At 41.9% G+C, this 23,723-nt stretch overlaps 1 protein-coding gene across 1 annotated transcript; it reads left to right on the forward strand.

Annotated features, from left to right (window-relative positions):
- Positions 1-150: 150 nt before the first annotated feature.
- Positions 151-23,330, forward strand: mfsd3 (major facilitator superfamily domain containing 3). Its single transcript, XM_080467607.1, has 6 exons — positions 151-222; positions 699-1,490; positions 11,208-11,355; positions 15,787-15,887; positions 19,294-19,403; positions 21,680-23,330. The coding sequence occupies exons 2-6, from the start codon at positions 791-793 to the stop codon at positions 21,884-21,886; spliced, it is 1,266 nt and encodes a 421-aa protein (XP_080323733.1). The 5' UTR covers positions 151-222; positions 699-790; the 3' UTR covers positions 21,887-23,330.
- Positions 23,331-23,723: the final 393 nt, after the last annotated feature.

Here is a 23,723-nt window from a genome sequence, read left to right on the forward strand (position 1 = left end):
TAATCTGGAAAACTGACTATGTTTATGTTATTTCTGAGTCTATTACTCCATCTGAAGAGAAACACTGGGTTATCAGGCGTGAAACGCTCATGGGTTGCCCTCAGCAAAAGGGGGTTACTGTCACAGAACCTGGCAACTTCTTAGCTCATCTAGCCCACCACTGTAAACAAGCGGAGCACCGTGCCTGGCTTGCTAACGCCGGGCTTGTCAACTTTCCACTCAGTATGTGCAAAGATTTCTCTCACAGCAGATACCGAACTGTTGCTTTTTACAGTGTCTCTACAGCAATAGCCCCAGATTAGACAGACAAGATGTGCAAATGTGTTTTAAATGTCTGCGTAAACTGCGTTTAGCATGATAGCATGCTAGTCTGCTAGCTTCGACACCCAGTTGGCAACAAACTTGACTTTGGTACCAAAATAATGACGGAACCAAGTCGTGTTTGTCCCTGACGAGACGTAAACGGTCAAAACACAGGTGGGACTTTGGGAATTGGACATGTTAATGCTAAGAAGTGGTTTGACTTTGAGGGGGCCTTCGTTAGCCGGTTAAAGATCCTGGTAACTGAGCTGGGCACAGGGGCAATAAAATATGGTGCTCAACCTTTTAAGGCCACTTGCATGAACTGTGAACGTGTTCACCCTCACAACGCCTGAAGGCACCCACCAAATAACCCCGTATTGTCTGTCCTTCACCAGTTCATCTGCAGGAGTCATTCATCTGACCATGACCTGACCAATGGACCACTGCAGTGTCTCTTCATCCAGAGGGTCACACTTGAAGCTGGATCATGAATGACAAACTGGTCTTCTTGGGCCTGCTGTACTTCGTCCAGGGCATCCCCTACGGTCTCCAGTCGTCCCTGCTTCCTGTCTACCTGCGTGGAGCCGGCCACTCTCTCACCCGCATTGGCTTCACTAAGATCCTCTACTTCCCCTGGGTGCTCAAGGTCCTCTGGGCCCCCTTGGTGGACCGAGTTGGTTCCAAGCGTCGCTGGCTGGTGGGCACGGTGTCCGGCCTGGCTCTGACATGCCTCTCCAGCGCGGCCCTGGCTCCAGATGCCCACATCTGGGGAGTAGCCAGCACCCTGTTGGCCATGAACACCCTGGCCTCCGTTCAGGATATTGCTGTGGACGGGGCTGCGGTGGGACTGTTGAAAGGACGTGGGGAGTTGGGCCTGGGCAACACAGCCCAGGTCGTGGGCTACAAAGCTGGGTCGGTGTTCGCCGGAGGCGGGCTGCTGGCCGTGATCGACGTGGCTGGATGGAGCTGGATGTTCATGTTGCTGACCTTTGTGTATGCAGGCGTGGCACTGTTTGTGTGGGGGGCCCCTGTGCTGGATGATGAGGCCGTGAGGGGCCAGCAGGCAGATGGTAGCAGGAAGGGAGGATCGGGAGCCGACGCTATGAGGCCATGGAGGGTTTGGAGGAAGCTCCTCTCGGTGCCTGGCACCCCTTGGACAATGCTGTATGTGCTCACATACAAACTAGGTAAGTCTGGTTCATTTGCAAGGTCGTGATCTCATGAACTAAACAAACACTGAAACTAATATACTAATCTGATGATTGTTTTGGAAGATCTTTGCTACCTTGGTCTGAAGTTTTGATGATGAGGATTTCTTGGTGGTTTCAATCATTTATGACAATCAGCCACTACCAACTTAAAGCTTTTCATTCTCAAACGATTTTAAACAGATAATCTGAAAATTGCCTATTTCTGACTCCTCTGTTTTGGAAATGTTGATGGCGTAATCTGCTGCAACTCTTTTTTTTTTGGAAAGAATCCAATCTCCTGATATGAGATTAATAGTTTTAACACTCTGCAGTCCACAAGTTCCCATGACATGGCATCACTGATTATGTTCTGTCGTTTTATCATATTTAAAACCATTTTTCACAAATTACACCTTTAAGGACACATAGCAGTGAGAGCTTCATTGATGGACCAAATGTGGTCTAAATGATGAAAAAGGTGTATATATATTTAGACTGACAAAGATAAACATCAGGAAAGAAGTGATGGAGATGTGCAGAAAATCCCAAATTAAGATCAGGAACCGTTATTTCATTCTCTGTTTTCTTTTTTTTTTTTGCAAAGTGACAGAAAAAGAGAACTTCTCACCAGCAATGAAAAGTTCTTTCTCCAATATAAATGACTTTTGTCCCACTTTAAACTTTTATCAGCTGTGTTTCTCTTTTTAATACAAGTTCCACAGATCACCACTAGATGTCTCTGTTGGTGTTTCAAGAAGCTCCAAACAGGAGCGAGTTTGTTGCAAAAGTTTGGGAAGTAATTTTTGCAAAGCAATTCATGTCTAAGCAGAGCCTGTGCCCACTTCAGGAAAATATTTACTACTGAAGTTGGTTTTTAATGTCACAGTTTCTCACAAGTACAAAGTTACTGCACTTGAACTAGAATATGTTGGTTTGAATGCACAGTGAGTTTATGCACGCGTCTTTTTGTCTGTGAATGAGTTTGTTCCAATAAGAAGCAAAAATCTTAAAGTAGGTTTGGAAGAGTTGAGGTTGTGTGTGTATGTGTGTGTGTGTGTGTGGGAGAGAGAGTTGATATGACCAGAGTTTGGTGTTTGGTAGCAGAAGGGGATTATGTAAGGATTAGAGTGTCTTTGTGTCTGTAGCGTTCAGAAACTGAAATGGAAGACAGTGCATCCTGCTGATGCGCGTTTGTGTGTATGTGTGTATGTGGGTGGTGGGAATATAATTGTCTTCTCAGATTTGCATAGTCTTTACTAGTGTATGTGCATGGATGTATATGCCTTTGTTTTTGAATTGTGTGTATGCATATGTGTGTATGTGTGTTTTTGGAGAGTGTTAAGGGTGGCTTAGTAATCGGATAAGCCCCAGCAGACATCACTACTAGACAAACTATGAAGGCTGGCTGGACCCCCCTAATCTGTCTAGGGAGCAGCCCCCCCCAGCCCAACACTCTCTCTGTCACACGAGCACACACGCACACTATTGGCTGATGTTCATGATTGCAACAGTAATCACTCTTAGTGTGTTTAGTGCCATATTAGTGCGTTGCAGCTGCATTAACAGTTTTATCTATTGCTAAAATCTTCTTGTAGTAGCAATTTCAGTGTTTCCCACTTTGGTAACAGGAGAAAAAAAAAGGTTGTGTAATATTTTAGATTAGGCCTGGATGTGAAAGCACAATTGTCAATGTGAGACAGTATTGTTTTTGTTCAAGGGGTATGTGGGTATGTTTGTGTGAGACCGGTAATCTGGCTGTCTGAACCCCCCACTTCTCACACTCACACTCCCTCTCCCTCGTCTATCCCTAATGAACTCGGAGTTTGCGCTGCGTCCAACGCTTGGGCCAATCACAGAGAGCCTCGTGTCTGAACTGTGACCCCCGTGCCATCTGAGGCCACTGGCATGATGGGAGAACTGTCTGGGTAGACTCGGAGGGATGGACAGAGGGCGTGAGGGGGAGGGAGGCTGGAAGGAAAAAATGAGAAAGGCCAGATAAGAACAAAACAATAGAAGCTTCGAGTTGAAAATATGCATACATTTTGAATACAGACATTTTAATTCCTCTTTTTATTCAGTATTCTCCGTTAAACTCACGCTGGACTTTCCCAAGGCTCATTTTGTTATTTCATGATAATCTCACAGGTATGTTTTCTATAGGTGATGCATATCTTAGCACTCTGAAGGGAATTCTTCTGAAATAAACAAATCAGGTTATTACTCGATTCAAGCAGTAAAACTGGACAAACTCTGACAAACTTAGTGGAACATGTCCATCACTGTGATGAACTGCGTGGTTACTCTGCTCGGGGCACCTTTGGTAAATTAAGGCTAATTGACTTAATACATCCATGAATTCCCTTGGAACTGGTTACTTAAAAGTAAAAATAGCAAAGACAAGTGAGGAAAGGTCATAGAAAACATTAAAGTGCTGAAAAAGTAACATTTTCATTTTCCACATTTGTCAAAAACTTGTGACTGAATGTAGGAACTCAGAAAGACGAGCATAATGCTGGATATCTTAACTGCGAGTGAATTAAAGAATAATGAGAAATATAACTCACCGATCATTTGGGATTGTGGAGTATAGATACGGAGGGGGAGACATGTGCCAGAAACTATTCAAAAACATTTCTTTCTTTATTTTTTTAGGAGAAACAACACAGTAAGACAACAGCTTTTTCAAACACTTGTTCGGTTCATCAACAGATATGTTGGTAGAAACTTAGGAAAAGGACAGAAAAACTAAGGCAACACCATTCACAAGAGATTAGTGGGTATTTTTCTTGCATAAAGGGAGACGGTGAAGTTGCATTTATTGATTGAACAGTAACATCATACAAATACATGCAAGTCTTTCGATGCAAGCTTAAACATATGAACAGAAGGATTCAGTTATCAGGAAAGTGATTCAACTGGCATCAGCCGCCTGTAAAAAGAATATGTTGTTTGTTATAACTGTTCGAATGGCTTCCACAAAGCTCTGACCTACATCCCATAGATAACCTATGGGATTCCACTTAGAGAAGAAATACCAGCTCACTGCCGGGTGGATGAATTTAAGCTCTGCTGGCTGAATCATGAGGAGGTCCTCACCAACTCTGCAACAGAAACGGGTAAATTCCTTGTTTTGCCAGATACACAACATCAACGTAACCCCTGAGAATTCTTTCCTTATTATGACTAGTATGACAGGATTTATATTTATTTTATAGCTGTACAATTGCATTCATTGTACAAATTATGTGAATTGAGTGAGCGCTCCTGACTCTTTATCTTCAACTTTTAATATCTGGTAGTTCTCCAATGTGACTGAGAAGATAGAGTGTGTGAGTGTATTATTTATTCCAGCAGTCCTGGGGGCCTCCACAGTGGACACAAAGCTCTACTGCTCTGCTTTTTATAATATTCTAGATATATTAATCGGTCTTTGAGTTATTGTTATATGAATTATTCTTGCCGATCGCTGTCAGTAGTGATAGGATAGGACTCACTCAGGATGCTTTGTCAAGTTGATAAAAAACAAACGTAGCTTTTCTACCATGATACCTGCACTACTACTGCCTCCTTTAAATATAAATGCACATTGGGTTGAGCCTTGATTCTCAATACTCTGAAGTATGCCTAAATACCTTCTGAAGCCACATTGCATTTAGGTAAAAAAATAAATAAATCGTCATGTGCAGTTACTACGACTTTAAATAATGAAACAATGTTTCACCAGTCCATCACAGGGAAAACACCAACAAATGGACAATCACACACGCTCACATTCACACCTACAAACAGTTTTCAGTCACCAATTAGCCTCAATGCATAATTTTAGACTGTGGAAGGAGATCAGGACAACATGCAAACTGCACACAGAGGACCTGGACTTGAACCAGCAACCTCTTTATAAGGTGACAGTGCTAACTAAAGGTGTAATAGGAGCGTCCTGATTGGATCAGCAGGATTGGGTTGGGCTGATTATAGCTTTTTTTTTTATTAATTGGCGACCAGTAGAATAAGCCTTATTTATTTATAAAGACAGCTCAAACACTGAACCCCTGCAAGTGATCAATAATATGCCATTTTTTCATCTTTGGAATTTATGTAATCTGTTTTTAAACCTGCAACAGTAACCTCAATCTTGTAAGTGATTTTATACTCTTTGTTACTTCTTATTCTTGTTTTCCTTTTCTGTGCCGTAGATGCATGTTCAGATGTCGCGCAACCAATTTCACTGTCGAGGTCTCAGTACAATGACAGTGAAGGCTATCTTAAATAGTACTTGCAAGTACCTGCACTTGAGGAATCTGGCTCAGTTTTGAGTCGGTGAGTTCTGTACATTTGACAAGAAATGTGAGTGATGGTGAGAAGTGGTCAACCCCGATGGTGACGGTCTCTGGGGAACGAACCAGGTGTACGAGAGGACGGATGGATGAACAGGAAAAGTAAAGCTTTGTTCCAACACCCCCCTGTTAACCTTTCCCTCTAAAGAGGCAAGTAAAAGGGTTATTTGTTTATAGATGAATGTGATGAAACTAAATGTTAGAAACATCCAATCGTACGAGGGGAAAGGAACGGATATCACCGACGACTCCGCAACAGTTTCAACAAAGCGTGAACACTGTAATGTTTGCAGAGGGAGAGTTTATTACAGGACGGTTGTATTAGGCTGCTTTAATTTTAGTTAACAGTATTGGAGATGAACGAGGGGTGAGAATGGGGGGTATTTTCCTGAGGGAAAAAGCAGGGCTGCAGGGAGGGAGGCTGAAGAAGGGGATGAATTAATGAACAAACACCACATGGTGCCCTGAGAGAGACAGAGAGCAGAAAAAAAACTGGGAATAAACACATTTATCCACACACACATACATGGAAGTGCAGGATTTTTTTTAGAATTTTCAAAGGTGTAAGTATGTGTTTTTACCTCATAAATCTCATTAATGAGCCAAATCTAAATGCAAACTTTCTTCATCTGCCCTATTGACAAAATAATTCAGTCATGTGCTCTCTTTGGAGGAAAATAGCAGATAAAACTGGACCGATTTGTTTGTAGAACTTGTGTAATAAAAATGAAGGGAACTGTGGATTTGTCAAACCTCAAATAGATAACAGAATAGAACAGACTTGTGTTCGGTGGAGAGGTGCACCTTGTTGTACGGTCATCATGCTCATGACCAAGGAGGGCAACATAGAACTCATTGACTTCTGCATCAATCAGCAGGAGCTCCTTCTGTGTTTATGAGTGTGTGCAAGTAGACTAATATGCATGGTGTATTGTGAAATTGTGTAAACTCTGGGTTCTGTTTACCCCCCGGTCTGCAAGGAACCGACGGAGCTAAGAGCTGTATGTGTTTTCACATACGAGTGTGTGTGTGTGTGTGTGTGTGTGTGTGTGTGTGTGTGTGCGTGCTGTGCACTACACTTGTCATATGCATGAAGCAGTCTCTGTTTACCGCACTCTCGGTAGGTAGCGATAATGCGGTTGGAGGGGGCTGACTGTGTGTCCTCGGTGATCTCTCCTGCTCTGCCAACTCTTTTGTCTAAGCTGCTGCAAGGGCATCAGGATTTCACCCCACTGTCCTCGTCGACCTCTCACCCTCATCTCAACCTCATCCTACTGTGATCCCACTCAATGCCGGCACCCAACCCCCCTCCGACTGCACAGCAGCACCAATCACCGTGGATAGAGGCTGTTATATGTGTGCAGAGCTGCTAGACTAAAAGTGAGATCTTGTAGTAGCCCTGCTAAAACATCGAAATACTGAGCGGGTTGACAGGGAACTCAACAGATGAATCAAGGTTCAGGTTTAACGGAGTAGGTTTTTTTTTTTTGTTTTGTTTGTTTTTTGCTTTGCCACCAATGGGAATTTAAAACTGATAAATTGTGTGTTTCTGCAGTTTTAGCTGTTTGCACCATTAAAATATAGACCCTTTCCAATTCTGTTAGTGGACCTATAGTAATTCATCTTTTATTAATGAATTTTCTGTCATTGAAAGGCCCTGAAAAGAAAGACTATATGTTCTTATCAATCAAAAAGTAACTACTATTTGAATATTGCAGCATATTGTTAACAGAATTGATTACTGCATAAAAAATACTATGAGCTTCCTCTTCATTTATGATAGATGTACAATCCAATGATGTTGTAAGTTACTGGATTAAACCTATGTTAGATTGCTAAGTTTTTAGTAGGAATTGTTCATTTTTGACATTTCTTGTTTAAAGTGTTATTGTTCTGGACTGCTTTTATGTTGCATCAGTTCAGCAGGAAGACTTTCGCTCGTCTTATTCCTCCACCTGACAACATGTCTCGGGTGTCTGTGACTTGCTATTTGTTGTTGTGAGTGTCGCAATTGATCGAGTTTGCCATCAAACATCTTTTTCAATATGGACGGATGAAAACAAGCCCGTCTGTCTTTTTTCTGTCGCTTTTCGTCTTTAATGTTAAGCCGTTTTGTCTTCCTTCGCCCTCTGTAAACAGTCTTCTTTGAGCCTGCCAGTCCTTCTCTGTTTCCTCTTCACTGACCTAACGAAGAGTCTCTGTTCATCGGCTCCTCCTCCTCATCATCATCATCCCCCTACTACTTCTTCTCTGTCTCTTGCTATTTTCATCTGTGGCTGCTGTCCTCTCTCTACAGTCACGTTTAACTCACATGGTCTTATTTTTGACTTTATAATTGTTTGTCTATCCACTTAACCCTTTTATTTTCATCCCTTTTCACTTACTGCTCCCTCTGTTTCTGCTCAACACTCCTGCTTAGCCCTTTTATTTCTCCTTATATCTTCCCACCGCATGTCTTTTCTCTTACGCTCCCCCTCCTTAACTATTTTTTTCCACCCCTTTTCTCTTTCCCTCCACTCCGTTTAATCTTTGCGGATGTCTAATGAAATCCCTGCTGAAATGGACAATTGTTGCTTTGAGAATATTTATAGAAGGGAATAATCAGCCTGGTTGTGTGTGTCTGCACTCCCCCCCCCCCCCCCCCCCCCCCCCCACACACACACACACACACACTCTTTAAAGAAATAATTAGTAGAAGGACTGAAAGCTCTGAGCTTTGAGCTAAACAACAGACAGACAGGCACGGGAGTGCAGAACCATGGGTAAACAACCCTGGCATCATGGGTACCGCTGCTGCCAATGTTTACTTTATAATGACTAATATGGTTACTACACAGTTGATGCAACTCAAAACAGTTCAGCACAGAGGATGACAGATTAAAATGTGAATAATGCAGAGATCAGTGGAGCACCCACTGAGCTCGTGGAGGGATGCTATTGTAATGTCAGACATTATAACAATATTTTGTAAATTTACTGTGGAGGGCCTGACCACTGGGAGAAAAAACCCCAAAATTGAGTTATATTGTAAAATTAAGCTGCATCGTATCTAAATCCTGTTTTACTGTTTATTTGTGTAACGTCTACCCAGACACAGAATCAATATAAACCGTTTCTTATTTCCTCTCATGGCTCCGCTTCAAGGATATGTTGATGCTCAGTTTTCACATATCTATACACGCATAAAATAGAAAATAAAACCAAAGCATTATCATCATTTTTATTCATTCATGGTATGAATTATTTCAAGGATCAACAATGGGAATCTAAATCGATGTGTTAAAACACTGGAACTAGCTGTTATTTTCAGCTTTGACTGGAACATTTGAGAAAATATTGAACAATGTTCTTTATGATTTCCCTGAGGCGAATTCGATGTATTCATGTAGGTCTTTTCATAAGAGCAGGAGTCTGACAGATTTGCATTTCACTCTCACATTTGTGAAAGGAAAGCATCAAATCCTTACATTTGTGAAGTTGAAATGATTTAAAAAAAAATATTTTCTGTAAAAAATCTAACTTAATAAATCAGTTAAAATATTAAAATATCACTTCAAATAATTTACAGCGATGGCATTCATCACGTTTTGTTTTACACATTTTATCTTTTGAGGGGAAATGTGTTGTTGCATGTGCTGACGTTTACAATTCAGTCTCTTCAGATTGGTAACAAATGCATTTTGTATCTGCATGTAGCCTCCTCCATCTTAGTGAGATTGAACTCTGTGTACAATGCGTCTTTGAATTTTATCACAAAAGCTTTGAATCGGTCACCATTACAGCCTCTATGACGCACAAGGACTGGTGCCCCCCCCCCCCCCCCCCCCCCCCCCCCCGTCACCATACATTGCAAAAAATAACATTTGCTTCAGAAGCTAAAGTAGGACGTTGGTAATCTCAGGCACAAGGCTTCAAATTAGTTTATGAATTCAGTTCATTTTAGTGGGAAGGAAAAACTCCCTTTTAACAAGCAGAAATGTGCAGAACCAGGCTGAGCGGTGGAGAATGTCCAGTTATAGGTCAGAGGATAGAAAGATAGGACAGCAAACGCAAGCAAATAAAATTGTCATAAGAAGTCAAAATAATCTATTTTCTGCAGGCATGATGGAGGCAAGAAGGTCCGATTATAAACTTCCAGTTCCACTGTCAGAGATCCTGCAGTAAGCTATAGAGAAAGAGGACCGCATGCACGTATTGTCACCAATTAACCGTAGTCTGGTCCTCAAACGGTCGGAATAACTAACAACTACGCCACTGAGCAACTTGATAATTTCAGCAAAATAATGATTTGACTGCAGTTTATCTGGATTTGGCTAAATTAATTTCCATAACAGACTTCGACGTATTTGCTCCTGTCTGTATAAAATATGTGCAAACCGCCAACGTTGAGGCACGACTGACAGATGAGAGACGAGTGTTTCCTGCGCGGAAAATCCACATTTCCTACCCCATGTTCCTACGAGCTCGTCACGCCACCAATACCGCTGTGACACTCTAATTCCGCTGCTTGCTTTGCCTATCACTGGGAGCTTCTCAGCTTTCTCTTATTATTATTATTTTTTCTTATTTCAGTCTGTTTCATCTGTCTTTTTTCCTTCCTTCTCTATTTTTGTTTGTCTCCTGGCTGACTGAGTGAGTGAGTCGTCGGTTGTGTTGCGTCGTCTTTGACAGCAGTCTGGGAGCCAAGCTGTCACTCACGCAGCTCCTTGGTCCCACTGTCTTTCTGAAGTCAGTCTCCATTAATATAATAATAGCGTATAGTCGGCACCACTGAATATTTTACTGTAATGTTCAGCAGAACATTACCCCCACACTCAACACCACACAGAGAAAGTCTTACTGTCTGACAGAAACTTTTCATTTTGACTGAAAGGTCTTTGTGAGGTCTGTTTCATCTGCAGAAGTTTCTGTGTTTTTGTTGTGTTTTCCTTTTTGTGCTTTAGGAAAAGTGCGAGGCCCCCGTTTGATAAAGTGACTGAGGGTATTCTTTTTCTTGTCAGGCATCTATTATTGACACTTTCCAGGAATAGGCCTAGGTGTGCTGGATGTCGGTGCGCTGCATTTGATTCTGCAGTCGTCATCTCAGGAAAACGGCGTTCTTCGCTCTTGCTGGCTGAACAGTTTGATACGACACCCTGATCGTATTTGACTGTGATTGCATTAGGCATGTGTATTCACAAGCACGTGTTTACTGAAGGTGAAAAGTAGTAATGCTTAGTCAGAAACAACATGCACATTGTTTTCACTCTGTCGACGCTAATTCTGTCATTTATAGATGTCTGTCATCTCCATCTCAGTCAGGTCTTCTTCTTCACCTTTCCCCCCCCCCACAGATTCCTTCCTATTTGTTCATGCCTGCCTCCTGTCACTGTGTCGACAGGTGAGCAGGGTGCCGTGACCATGTTTCCCCTTTTCCTGTTGGATCATCACATGACTGCCAGAGAGCTCGGTTTCTGGAACGGCGTCATCGCCATGGGCTTCTCTATCTGCGGCTCGTCTCTCGGAGGCCTGCTGCTCGCTCAGTTCAGGTACCAGTCGTTCTGAAAATCATTTGTTCACCATGATTCTTCTGCATGGCACCGCGCTAAAGGCGATTCAAGGCTGTCGTTGGACAGGCCTTTGAATTGGAGTTAAAACGGGGAAACACATTTTTTAAAAAATACATGAAAATTCTTTTGAAATATTGTGTATGTTACTTCTCCAAGTCACTGTGCGTTACTATTGTAGCGTCCAGCAGGACGAGTATCTTGTCTGTAAAGCCGCTTTATTACTAAACAGAACCGGGCCGCTCCTCCGTTCTCCTCCAAACTGACAGACACTCGCGGTACATACAGTCTGACCTGACCTGCCCCCTTCTCCACTCTCAGCCAATCACAGACCAACTCGCTCTTAACGGTGCGTTCAGGTGACACAAACAAATTTGAACCAAGAAATGTCAACACTAAACCATATCATTGCAAAAATAACACAACTGCAGAGATGTTGAACTCTTTTTGTTAATTTTTTCTTTTTCAATCAATCAATCAATGAAAATACTTTATTTGTCCCAGAGGGGGGTAATTAAAAAGTCACATAGAGCAGATATGCAAATATATACATAGAGTAAATAAATACCAGTAATAGTAAAAATCTGATAATAAAAGTCAAATATAAATACAATAAAGAATGAAGGTCAAAGGTTAAAATATGTATCAGCAGGAGGCCAGGCAGTGATCAGAACTGAGATTTTTATTTTTAGACGTTGTGGGGGTGTCGGCAGCTGTTGAAACTAACTAAAAAGTTACTTGTAATCGAAATTGGTTACTTTTAAAAACAAGTAATCAGTAAAGTAAATTACTTTTAAAGGCGTAACTACTTATCAGTAATCAGATTACTTTTTCAAGGTAACTGTGGCAACACTGGTGTTTGTCATCTACAGTTTTTCATTAACCAGTATCCATGAAGGCTGGTTGTGACGTATTACTGGTTTACTGATAAATCCTCCGAGTATTCTTTAATATATTCACAATTCGAAAACAATATAAAAAAATGCAAATATTAGTATTTCAACATCTAAAATCATACCACACTAATTTCACTGATCATCAATTGTTTTTGTCAGTTTTTCACCTAATCGTATAAACATAAATATCACAATTGATGAGACCCAAACACACACTAAACGTAGTAGAATTTAAGTAATTTGATTATATTGGAATTCCTCAGAAGAAAAATTGTTGCTATTAGAAAATAAATATATCAGTCAAACTGAAATGCATTTCATAGGTTTTCAGTGCTGGAGAATAACTATGAGATAAGGCTGATGATGTGCAGTCCACTGCACCACTGGACCACAAGGATCCTACTGCCGGACACACTGTGCTCTCATCCCATCAATTGCAACCATCATCATCATCCTCCTCCTCCTCCTCCTCCTCACAATGATTCTCTCTCTAATCCTTTTTTTACAGGCTCGTGTTTTCATGCAGATTTGTCCTTTATCTCCTCCTTGACATTTTGTGCCATTGTTCAAGTTTTGTTATTAGTCTTCTTAAGCATGTGTGTGTGTGTGTGTGTGTGTGTGTGTGTGTGTGCGTGTGTGTGTGTGTCTGACAGTGTGTGTAGAGTCCTTTAAGCAAACGTAGCCTTGTTTGAGAGTTCAGGGACCCCCTGTGTGGTCTGAGAACAGCATGAGCAGCAAATCTGTCTCTCTCTCACACACACACACACACACACACACACACACACACACACACACACACACACACACACACACACACGCACACGCACACGCACACGCACACGCACGGTCACACAGATATGGAGATGCCACACTTTTTGATCACTCTCGGACCATTAGTCGTTATTTCGGTTTTTAGATATAATGAAACTTTGAAATTGAATTATTCAATTTACCTCATTCTGTAAACTCATGTCCACATGCAATTCATAAATTTTTAAAGAATGACTTTCAATAACTGAATATACCTGAAGTTCATTTCATTATGAGAAATAAACCAAATAATGGGCTGGTGAGAACTTAAAAACTCCATAATAGTAGCAGTATATTCAAAGATTATACTGCTATATTTAGTAGTCTGTACTTTTAGGTGCCAGATTAACAACACTTCTCATTCGATACCACTTTGTAGTACACTCACACACACGCACACACGCACGCACCCACGCACGCAGAATGGATCGACCATTCGGCTGTTGTCCCACCTCTAAAAGCTCAGTTGGAAGGTTTATCCTCCCTCCCATCAGAAGCGGTTGAGTGGTCAGTGAGTGACCCCCTATACAACCACTCCTGGAAACCTAAGAACAGAGCTATTCTTATCTGGGCCTGGCCCGTGTGAGGTGGCAGCCAGGCAGGTTCGTTTTCTCATACGCACGCACACACGCACACACACACACACACACACACACACACACACACACACACACACACACACACACACACACACACACACACACACACACACACACACACACACACACACACACACACACACACACACACACACACACACACACACACACACACACACACACACACACACACACACACACACACACATCTCTTGTGTGATATGAAAGGCCGTCATTGAGTCGGGGAGGTAAAGGAGCAGCAGAGAGCAGAATGTCTTTAGCATGTGAATGATGCAGGATTGGTTTTCCAGAGAGAAGTAAAGAAAGCCTAAGTGGAGAGAGGAGACAGGGTGAAGTAAAGATGTAGAAAAGACTGGGCGAAGGAAAAGAGCAGGATGCCATACAGAAATATAATCGTACAACTATCTGTAATCAAACATCTGATCATCATCTTGACCTCTATGACAGCAACTGCTTCTTTATTGACCAGACGTATCTGTCCGGCCATCCGTCTTCTCAGGAGCTTACTCCATGTGTGGTAGTATGTGACAGTATGGGGACATCCCTGTCCTGGTGAAGCTCGAATGTTGGGGCGAGCATCCTAATATCATACTCAAACCACCTCAACGGGCTGATCTCAATGTGGATGAGTAGCGGCTTGAATTTGAGTCAGAAAAGTCATTACAGTTGATTGTATTCACTTCTGCCTGTCAGGACCTGCAGCCCATCTCACGATCCCACCTCCCATAACTCCTGAATAAGACCTCAAAATACTTGAACACACTTGACAGCACCACAACATTCAGGGCCTCTACCATCTCTGGGGACACCTCATCCACCCTTGGACCACTCCGACCCCTCCTCAGCCGCTGGATTGTGCCCCAGAACCTTTTTGAGGGTGACTGAAAGTTCAATTTCATGGTCCCCTTCGAACAGATTTTGCTTCTACGATTGCTTCACCTGCAGATCTTTTACCCAGAATTTGCATGTCTGCTGAGCCAGTAGTCCCCTTTGCCAACCAGGATCTAAAGTTCTCCTGTTTCATCTTGAGGCCCACTTAGACTGCTGGGCGTCTAGGTGAGAAAATCTCATAGAAGTAGGAGTTATAAATCTTTTGAGACCTTTCCCAGAACACCGTCACTATGCACTATGGTCTGCCGGGTCTGGCCTGCAGTCTTCAGTGCCATCTGATCCAACTCAAGACCACCGGATGGTCAGATCACAGTCTTGCTCCTCTCTTCACTCAACTGTCCAGAACATGCGGTATCAGGTGAAGCAACCACAATGTCGATCATCTACCTGAGAGCTAAAGAACAAAGATGACCTCAGCTTTTTCCCTCCAGCCACAGAAATGAAAAATCAAAAAACCTTTATATGAGCGTGAACTTGTGTTCTAAATTTAGAGAGAAGCCTCAGCAAGGTCTGGTGACGCAACATTAAGAAGAATCAAGCTGACGGACATCTTGAAAACACCTCCGACCTCAGGCACTTTGTTCTCAAAGGCGCATTAGAATAATTGAGAATAAGTTGGTTTTACTCACTGCACTTACCCAAGTAAAGCACATATCCTGCTTTGTGTGACAGGCCTCTTCTACCTCACAACCTTTTTTACACATTAATAATTACATGCAAGCAAAAAAAACAAAACATAAACAAACACACAGAGTCCTTTGAGTGGCAGGCGTCCTCTGAGTGATTGGCATCGCTAATCCCTGATGTCACACAACAGTGTGAGTGCATGTGTGTATATGTGTGTGTGTGTTTGTATGTATGGTAACAGTGATTAATTATCTTCTTCATGCTGGGGATCTCCTTAGGTTATTGATTACGTCATGAACCAAACCCACAGGGGGATGATTTTCATGCACTAACAGGGAATCAATTAGTGTCTGGAGACTTGTTTACTTATTGCCCGTGCACGCATGTAACTGTCTGAGCGCATGCCTGTGTGTGTATGTACAATTGTGTGTTACATGAAAAGAAACACAGAACGTCTCTCATATTTAATGACAATAGCCTGGAGTCACTGTCATCAAGAATAACACTGATCTCGAACACAAAAGTTTTGCAAACATCTCTCTAATCTGTGATCGCTGGCCTTTCCACAGCATCGGGGCCATGATGCGACGCGTGTTTGTACTGCGAACCATCAGTATGGTTTTCCAGAGTTCTCTACTCACCGTACTGGAGCCATCACCACTCATGAAAGGTGAGAATCACCCTTAAACAAAGTCGCACAGCGAGGTGGGGGAGCCACTGATTTAACAGGAAAACATATTCAACATGTCTTACCTGTAGCCTGGATCAACATCTAGTTATATACAGTTTATGCATGAGGAAACAAGAAGCAGACCAAAATAAAACTTTCACAACAAAAACACTGAAAGACTGAGTGACCCTGCTCATCTTTCATTATTCTCTGTATCGGTTGAATGAGGGTGTCACATGTTGTATAATAAAGGGTCTGTAGCTTTACATAGTTAAACGATCCTGATCCCCCTACATGTACAGTCCTCGTATGACCTTCCAGTTACTTGAATAAACACACAAAACACATGCATTTACATTCAGGTACAGAAGAATAGACAGCTTGAGGTCACGGATTAGAGCGTGTGTAGATAAAGATATTGTTTTGGAAGAAGACCAGTGCAATCACACTGACTGAACCTTTGGTGCTTTACTCTTTTGCATTTTCAATTAACATTATTTAAAATATAATGTGACTTGGTGAATAAAGTCTGCAGTAATCACAAATCCTCTGTGATTGTCAGCAGCACTTTTACCCGGAGGCATTTCTGTGTTTATTCGCATAATGAATGTTATGCAATGTGTACGTCATTCATTCTGTGAACGTGACACACAACTATTGAGTACTATTCAGCGATCCATGATATTATTGGGCCTGTCATAATGGCTAAAATTGATTGAAATATTAAATATAAATGTGCTATAATATGAAATTCTGTTGATATCACAGATCAAAAAAACAAAACTTCAAATGCTCAATGCTTCTCTTAAAAAGTAGGTCAGCTAACTTAATATGACAAGTTTTACATAAAGTTGAAGTTATTTTCTTATTATTCCCAGTGAATGCTTTAAGAGGAGTTTTATGTGTGCGTCTGCTCGTGGGACATAATGACAAGCAGACATAAAAATATGTTAATTTAGGAGTCAGAGGGACTGGATGTTCTCTGTCATTAGGTGTAAAACAAACATACAAACTTACAAACATACAAACTTTGGGCTTAGCATCAGCAATGAGAAAAGATCGGCTCATTTGCAAAAATGCCCATATTATGCATCCATAGGAATATTTGTTGAGCAAAAATTCAGAAAAGGTCATTGCATCCCACTACGAATACACCAATTCAATTCATTTCGATTCAATTCAATTCAATTCAATTCAATTCAACTCAACTCAACTCAACTCAACTTTATTTATATAGCACCAAATACAACACAGTCATTTCTAGGTGCTTTTAACAGAGAAAAACCCAACAAATCCGCATGAGCAAGCAACCAACATGATACCAATTTAATCGGACCAATACTTTACTCAGATTCTTCTACTCATTATCATACAAGTGCAGCAATACCATTTTATAGCAGCTTGACATCAACCAGCAGAGTAGCTTTTCAATAAAGTAAAAGCTATGTAACAAGTGTGAAGTATTTTTTTATTTTTTTTTTACAGATAAACTGACAATAGTGAGGTAAATTATAAATAATGGACTAGACTTGTACAGATCGTTTGAAGAGATATACCATTTTTTCCCTCCTGATGCTACCAGAAATAGCTGCAACGGTTCTCTTAGGGTGAGCCGCAGTCTTTTTACACAGTGTTCATGATTCCACCAGAACCACTGTGGTGTGTTTCAGATACATTCTCGTATGGTGCTCTCAGATTCGCTCAACAGACAGTGTATACTAAAGCGGCGGTTCCACCGCGCATGTACATGTGGTACGTCAAAGCACACCCAGGTCTGTCGCGTGGTCCCACCACAGAAAGTTCGGTTAAAATGTAGGCGGGGTTGTGATCGACGCGGGGACACTTCCGGCGAAGAATGGGGAAGTGGCCGAGTCGTTCTCTGTGATGCAGCATAAACTTTCTGCTGAATCTCCTCCTCCTGTTACTGAGAGGAGCGTCTGCACCTCGGTGAAAGACGCAATGTTGTGTCGCACGTCGACGTTTCGATAAACCCAGTTAACAAAACAACCAGTGAGCGCAAAGCGGCGTATGTAAATAAAACAACGGGAGGGTTTACGGCCGATGAAATATTTAAATAGTGCGGGCAAGTCAAGAGTGACGATCGTCACTGCCAATCAACAGACGGCTGCGTTGTCGCTCCTCCTCACAGACCCGTTCCTCGGTGCTACATACCTCAACAGAGGAGGGACAAATGTAAGTGTGATGAATTCATTAGTCATTCTAGGATTGGTGCCGTTAACTGATAAAGCATTTTACATTAGGCTGTTTAGATGATCACTTGAATAATCTGAAAACTCAAGAAATTAAGATTAATGAGGATTAATGTCATGCATATAGGACGTAAAAAATATTCAAATGGAAGTCATAGTTTGTATGTTTTTTTAGTTTTATATTTAAAAATAAATTATATCTACAAGTTTTGATAAGACTAATTAAGCACTTCTATTTCTTTCTCAAAGTAGGCATGCACCCAAATGTCAGTACTTCTACTTGTATTTAGTCAATAAAAAGTAGTATTGCTGCACTTCACAATCTACAAGCTAGAAAAGTTATGAACCAGTGGTCTTGGTTTAAATGTTTGAGCCAGATGTTCAGTATTTTACAGCGTCACATCAGTGCGTGATGCCGAGGACGTTGACAGATGGGAGAGCTCTCTCTCCGGAGAGCCATTCAGTGGTTAATGTCTGAATGACACATCTGATTGTGTTGCACAGCCTGCCTCAAAGCTTTCGGGACTCACATCCACGCCATTCATCTCCACCGGAGTCCTCTGTTTCTCTATCAAACATCTCCGGCTGGAAGCTGAGGCCTCTCCCTCCTCCATTTTAAACCCAGTACAAAGATTTTAGGAAAACTCTCTCTCTCTCAAAAAAAAAACCAAACAGAAAAACAGTCAAGTTTCTCATTTTTCAATATTACATGATAACCCTCCGCTTCCCACTCTTCCAGTCTGATCAGTCGCCGTATCTGCACGACTCCGCCAGCCTCGTGTCGCTGACTGAACAGTCTTATTCGGCAAAAACTCTGGCGGCTTGAGTGAATAATTCAGTGTTAGCGGTAGCAGAGACAGATAGGCTCTGTGGTTCCTCTGTGTTCCCCCACTAACTCTGCTCTGCCACTTCCCCTCAGAGGATACACTACATGTGTTTTGGGGACGAGGACGGGGGTTTGGGGGGGGGGGGGGGGGGCAACGCAACACTTCATCAGCTTACCGTTTCTCGCTGCTTTGTCTCTCTGCTTTGACTCCGACATAGAATAGTATAGCGAGAAGTGCAGCAGAGCAGACGACAGTGTAAAGAGGGATAGTTTTCTTTCTTCCTTTAGAAAACTAACTGCTGTTTTTTTTTTTTTATTGTGCTTGAATTCAGATCTGTTGTGACGGCTTCCGTTCATTTCTCCTGTTCAGGTATGGCTGTCCTGAGCATGAGTGTTCAACACTTTCTGGGTGGCCTCATCACCACGCTCACCTTCACCACCATGATGCACTGCACTCAGCGGGCCGAGGAAAGCATTCAGGTAAAAAAGGACTCCACTCGTTCCTGCTCACCAGCTTAATGTGTTATATAGCTTTTTTTTTTCTTTCCTACAGCAACATTTTTCTGGTAATAATTGTCTTGTTGTTTAATTCAAGGTCATCTCTTGTGGTTTAATACACAGACGGCACAGTATTTCTTTTCTCTGCTCATGCTTCCTCTCCTCTGTCTTGGTTTAATTGTGCTCTTTTCTAACGTTAGGTCATTTCCTTTGGTAGTCAAAAGAAGGCTCGAGAGAGACAACCTCCACATACAGCACCACACCTAGCCCCACCCATACTTGTCACTTCTCATCAGCTGTTTCCACCTGGAACATCTCAACAGGCTCTAAGCGGACCCAGTTTCTCTTCATTGTGTCCTCCTCCCCACTGTTCTCCCCTCTCGATGACATTGTCCCTCCTACCACCTCACTCTATGTCTTTGTCATACTGTATTCCTTTAAACGCTTTATTTTCCACCGCTGACTTTTTCCTCTCCTCTGGTTTTCTCTTCTTTGACATAACTCTTTTTGTCCCCCGTCGTAACTGGGCCACCGTTGCCTGGAGGTGATCGCTGTTCGCACAGCCATTCAGACGTCACTCAGTCAGTCTCTGAAGGTGACAAATTATCATTTAAATTGCTGTCAGTCTAAAAGTGCAGCAGGAAAAAAAAAATAATAATAAAAAAATCCCAGGCACAGATATCAGGATCCACTTATGGATTCAAATAACTGACGGGGGGAGAACAATCGCAACGTGTGATGATGAGAACAACGGTTAAATCCAGAGGTTCTCATGACACATAAACTACCTGCTTTTTAGTGTCTTGCGGTGTGTGAGTAAGTATGTGCATGAGCGTGCACAAGAGAGAGAGAGAGAGAGATTGACGGTGCTTGTTGTGTGTGCATATGTGTGTGTTAGTGAAGGCAGTGCTATCCAGTAACAGAAAGCCAATAGTGTGAGTGCTTGTTAACGATCCCCAGGAGAAAGAAACCGAATCCGTTAAACAAGTTGCTCAGAATAAAGGCACTCCACTTAGCTGTGGTCACACAGGCTCTCCGAGTTCTCTACCCCGGCCTGCAAACCACAGCGACAGCTCGTCCCTTCAACCCCTCGCTTCTCATCAAGCTCAGATCATTTAGTTTACGTCTTTATTCCGGAGTTAGAATTCTTCTCTGTTCAAATTGCAGGAGAGACTTAAGACTCTGATGGAATAAATCACATGCAGGTGTCTTGTTTAATCCAACGGGCGTAAAAGTACAATACAAGAAATTAAATTAAGCATAAAAAGCTGTGCTCATTAAAGACTTTTACCATTTTTTTGGGGGCCATGAATAATGAGTTTCCACTTTGCTATCTGTGCATCTATATGTTCTGGTGTATATCTTTTGTACGTGACTCTCCAATAATAGTAGAATTTGTACATGAACTGAAAATTTGAGTCCTGTCGCAAATGCAGTTTTGCAGTTTTAAGTGAATCCTGTTGCATTGAAGCAGCAGAATCTGCTGAAAAGTTAACTTTTTAAAATGAATATTTGATACTTTACAGTAATTGTGTAAAAAGTTAGTAATTTATTAATTGTTTTATATAGACTAAACTGTGAATGAAAGTGTTTGAGCATCACTTTGTCAGTGGTAAATGTCTCACCATTAAATGAGTTGATGGCGAGACCTGAAGCTTTTTTCATGAGCTCATAAAGTCCAAAGTCTGTTGACTTGTTCATTCGGTGGTCGAGGTGTCACCAGAGTCCGGTGTTGCTCTGGTACCTGCTGAATGTGGTGTGGGCAGGGAGGGAGGAGACCTGGAAAAATTAGGTAATCTCAGTCCTCCTCTTTCTCCGTCTCACTCGCTGCATCTTGAAAAGCCTTGAGGCTGAGATCAGATACTCTCCTTCGTTTGGCTCCTTTCCATCTTCTCAGGCCATGATCTCACGCTTTTTCTTTCAACGATCCAGGCTTTGTATGTTTTTACCACTTCACCCTTTTTGCTTTTTGCACTTTGGGGCTTTTCCCTCAACGAGTCGCACATTTTTCTTTTATTCTGTATTAGATAACTGCTCTGTCATAATGCTTGAGAGCAGGCTGTGCGTCAGTTGTGGACAGAATGAAGTGTCACCATTTTGTCTCAGATCCTCACGTCTAATTTCCAATCTACTACACTCGTTTTTTCTTTGCCTCCTTTCCTCTCATCTGTTTTCTCCTCTCACCTCCTTCTCTTTTATTTAATTTTACTTTAAACATTTCTGTTCTAATCATTCCTCCTCTTCCTTCCTCCTTTCAGGCGACCCACTACAGTTTCCTAGCGACTCTGGAGGTGCTGGGGAAGCTGACGTTCAGCGCTCTGGCCGGAGGCGTGGTGGATTGGTTTGGTTTTCAAGTCGCCTTCCTCTTCTTCCTCACGCTCTCCGCCGGGACGGCCTTGCATGTGTGGACGGCGACCTTCACTGGTGCTCTCAGGGAACACCAGCTCAAAGAGCAGCCCAAGTAGGACCAGGGTGTCACATCCTGAGCTAAAGCAGGTGCTGGATTGATGCACACAGAAAGTTCTTGAATTTTCAACTTGAGCAAATCATTTCACGATGTTTGATCATGAATAAGTTGAGTTTTAGCCATTTTTCAAGGAGAACCAGCCATGCTATTAAGTACTTTGGCGCAGAGTGTTTTAGTTTTAAACCAAAATGCACGATCATTTCACTGGCACAACTGGCCTTACTTTTTTTTTTTTGGTTTGCTTTTGAAATGACAGGAAAAGTCTTAAACTGTACCGCAGCCTGAAGAAACTTGTAGTGTTTGTAGGAAAGGATTAGCATGTTCTGTGAGGAGGTTTAGTGTGTATGGAAGACATGCAGTGAGAGTTGGAATTAAAAGGGAAACTCTAATCATCTGGGCCATTTTATTGTCATAATAAGCCAGCAATAAGAGCTATAGCCAAAAGCAATACCACTCCTTTGTAAGGCTCACTCTCTCACACTGTACTGAATATGAACTTGCTCATCGTTCTCCTGAGTTGTATGGTTTACAGTTGTAAATGATAAATTCTCTGCTACCTCGTATCAGCACTGTATGGTACGACGCACAGATGGCAAACGTGCCGTCGCAGCAGCATGCAGAGTACGCACTCATTCATGACCAACGGCGGCGACACATCCGCTACCGAGAAGTAAGTTAGTCCACTGAGGCTTTCTCTTTACAAAGAGAACACAAATGTAGTTCGTTTCATGAATGCAAAACGTTTATTCTGTCTAGATAACCACTTATTTGAGTGGGTAAATCTGCTTCCCTTGGTAATTGAATAGGTTAGCTTTGACCTTAAGCTGACTCCATGTAGGAAACCTCAGCCTTACTCACTGCATGGTGCCATCACGTCTCAGTTTTTGAGTCACACTCGTCAATAATTCACTGAAAAAACTTGAATGACCAATGTCACTGGGATATTGCGGCTCATGATAACATTGTATTACTTTTTGTGTTTCATATGGAAGAATATGTACGACGCACAATTATATGTACTATAATTTACACTTCAACTCTCCACTGTACTGTATGGAAGATCATTTTCTCCAAGCGTGAAGTCTTAATGAAACAGCAATGTAGATTGTTTTTTTTTTCCTCAAGACCCTGTAAGAATTAGAAGTATATCCATGTAGGTGAATGTATTTATAGAAATTAAAGTCTTAAAATTGGTCATGGTACTAATGGGAGACAGGCGGAAAAGGCAGGTGGTAACCTCAGCAAAGTCAGCAGAATAAAACAGCTGGTCACCTGCTTTCAATCGAGTCATTAAAGGAGGACATAACGCTCCTCATCAGTGAAGGTTTCCCCATGTAGCCGTGTCCTCCGTCATGTCCTGACTTGCAAAGCACATCTCTCGTCTCTCAGCTACAGTCTTGCCTGGAATTTGCACAAAAATAAAAGCTGCTGAGTGAATTCTGACCCCTGTTTATCTTTTCTTTTGTGCCTGTTGTCATCAATTTGTTCTTGATTTACACCTCCCAGTTACACTCTCCAAATTGTTGAACAAACAAGTGTCAATTTTAAGGAAGCATCAATTTCCGCAGATAAGGGAAAAATATTATATCATGGGATGTAGGATTCAATGCATATTAAGCTCTTTACTACTTACTGAAAAAAAACAACCAACTAATTATTAGCAAAAGAAACTTTTCATTGCCACCTTTATATTCGTCTATCTGAAAGGTGCTATATAAATAAAGTTCTATTCTATTCTATTCTTTTAACTGCTGACTGATTCACTTAGGAAGCTAAAATAATGTCAGTAAATTGGAGGAACATGCTCTAAAATCTGGATTCAACTGGTGTTATGC

Source organism: Lipophrys pholis, assembly GCF_963383615.2.
Source record: "Lipophrys pholis genome assembly, chromosome: 7".
Classification (NCBI taxonomy): domain Eukaryota; kingdom Metazoa; phylum Chordata; class Actinopteri; order Blenniiformes; family Blenniidae; genus Lipophrys; species Lipophrys pholis.

Coding starts and splice junctions, on each gene's coding strand:
- mfsd3 (XM_080467607.1), top strand. CDS start 791: ATGAATGACAAACTGGTCTTCTTGGGCCTGCTGTACTTCGTCCAGGGC. Junction 1,491..11,207: donor TGTGCTCACATACAAACTAG/GTAAGTCTGGTT, acceptor CTGTGTCGACAG/GTGAGCAGGGTGCCGTGACC. Junction 15,888..19,293: donor GCCATCACCACTCATGAAAG/GTGAGAATCACC, acceptor TCTCCTGTTCAG/GTATGGCTGTCCTGAGCATG.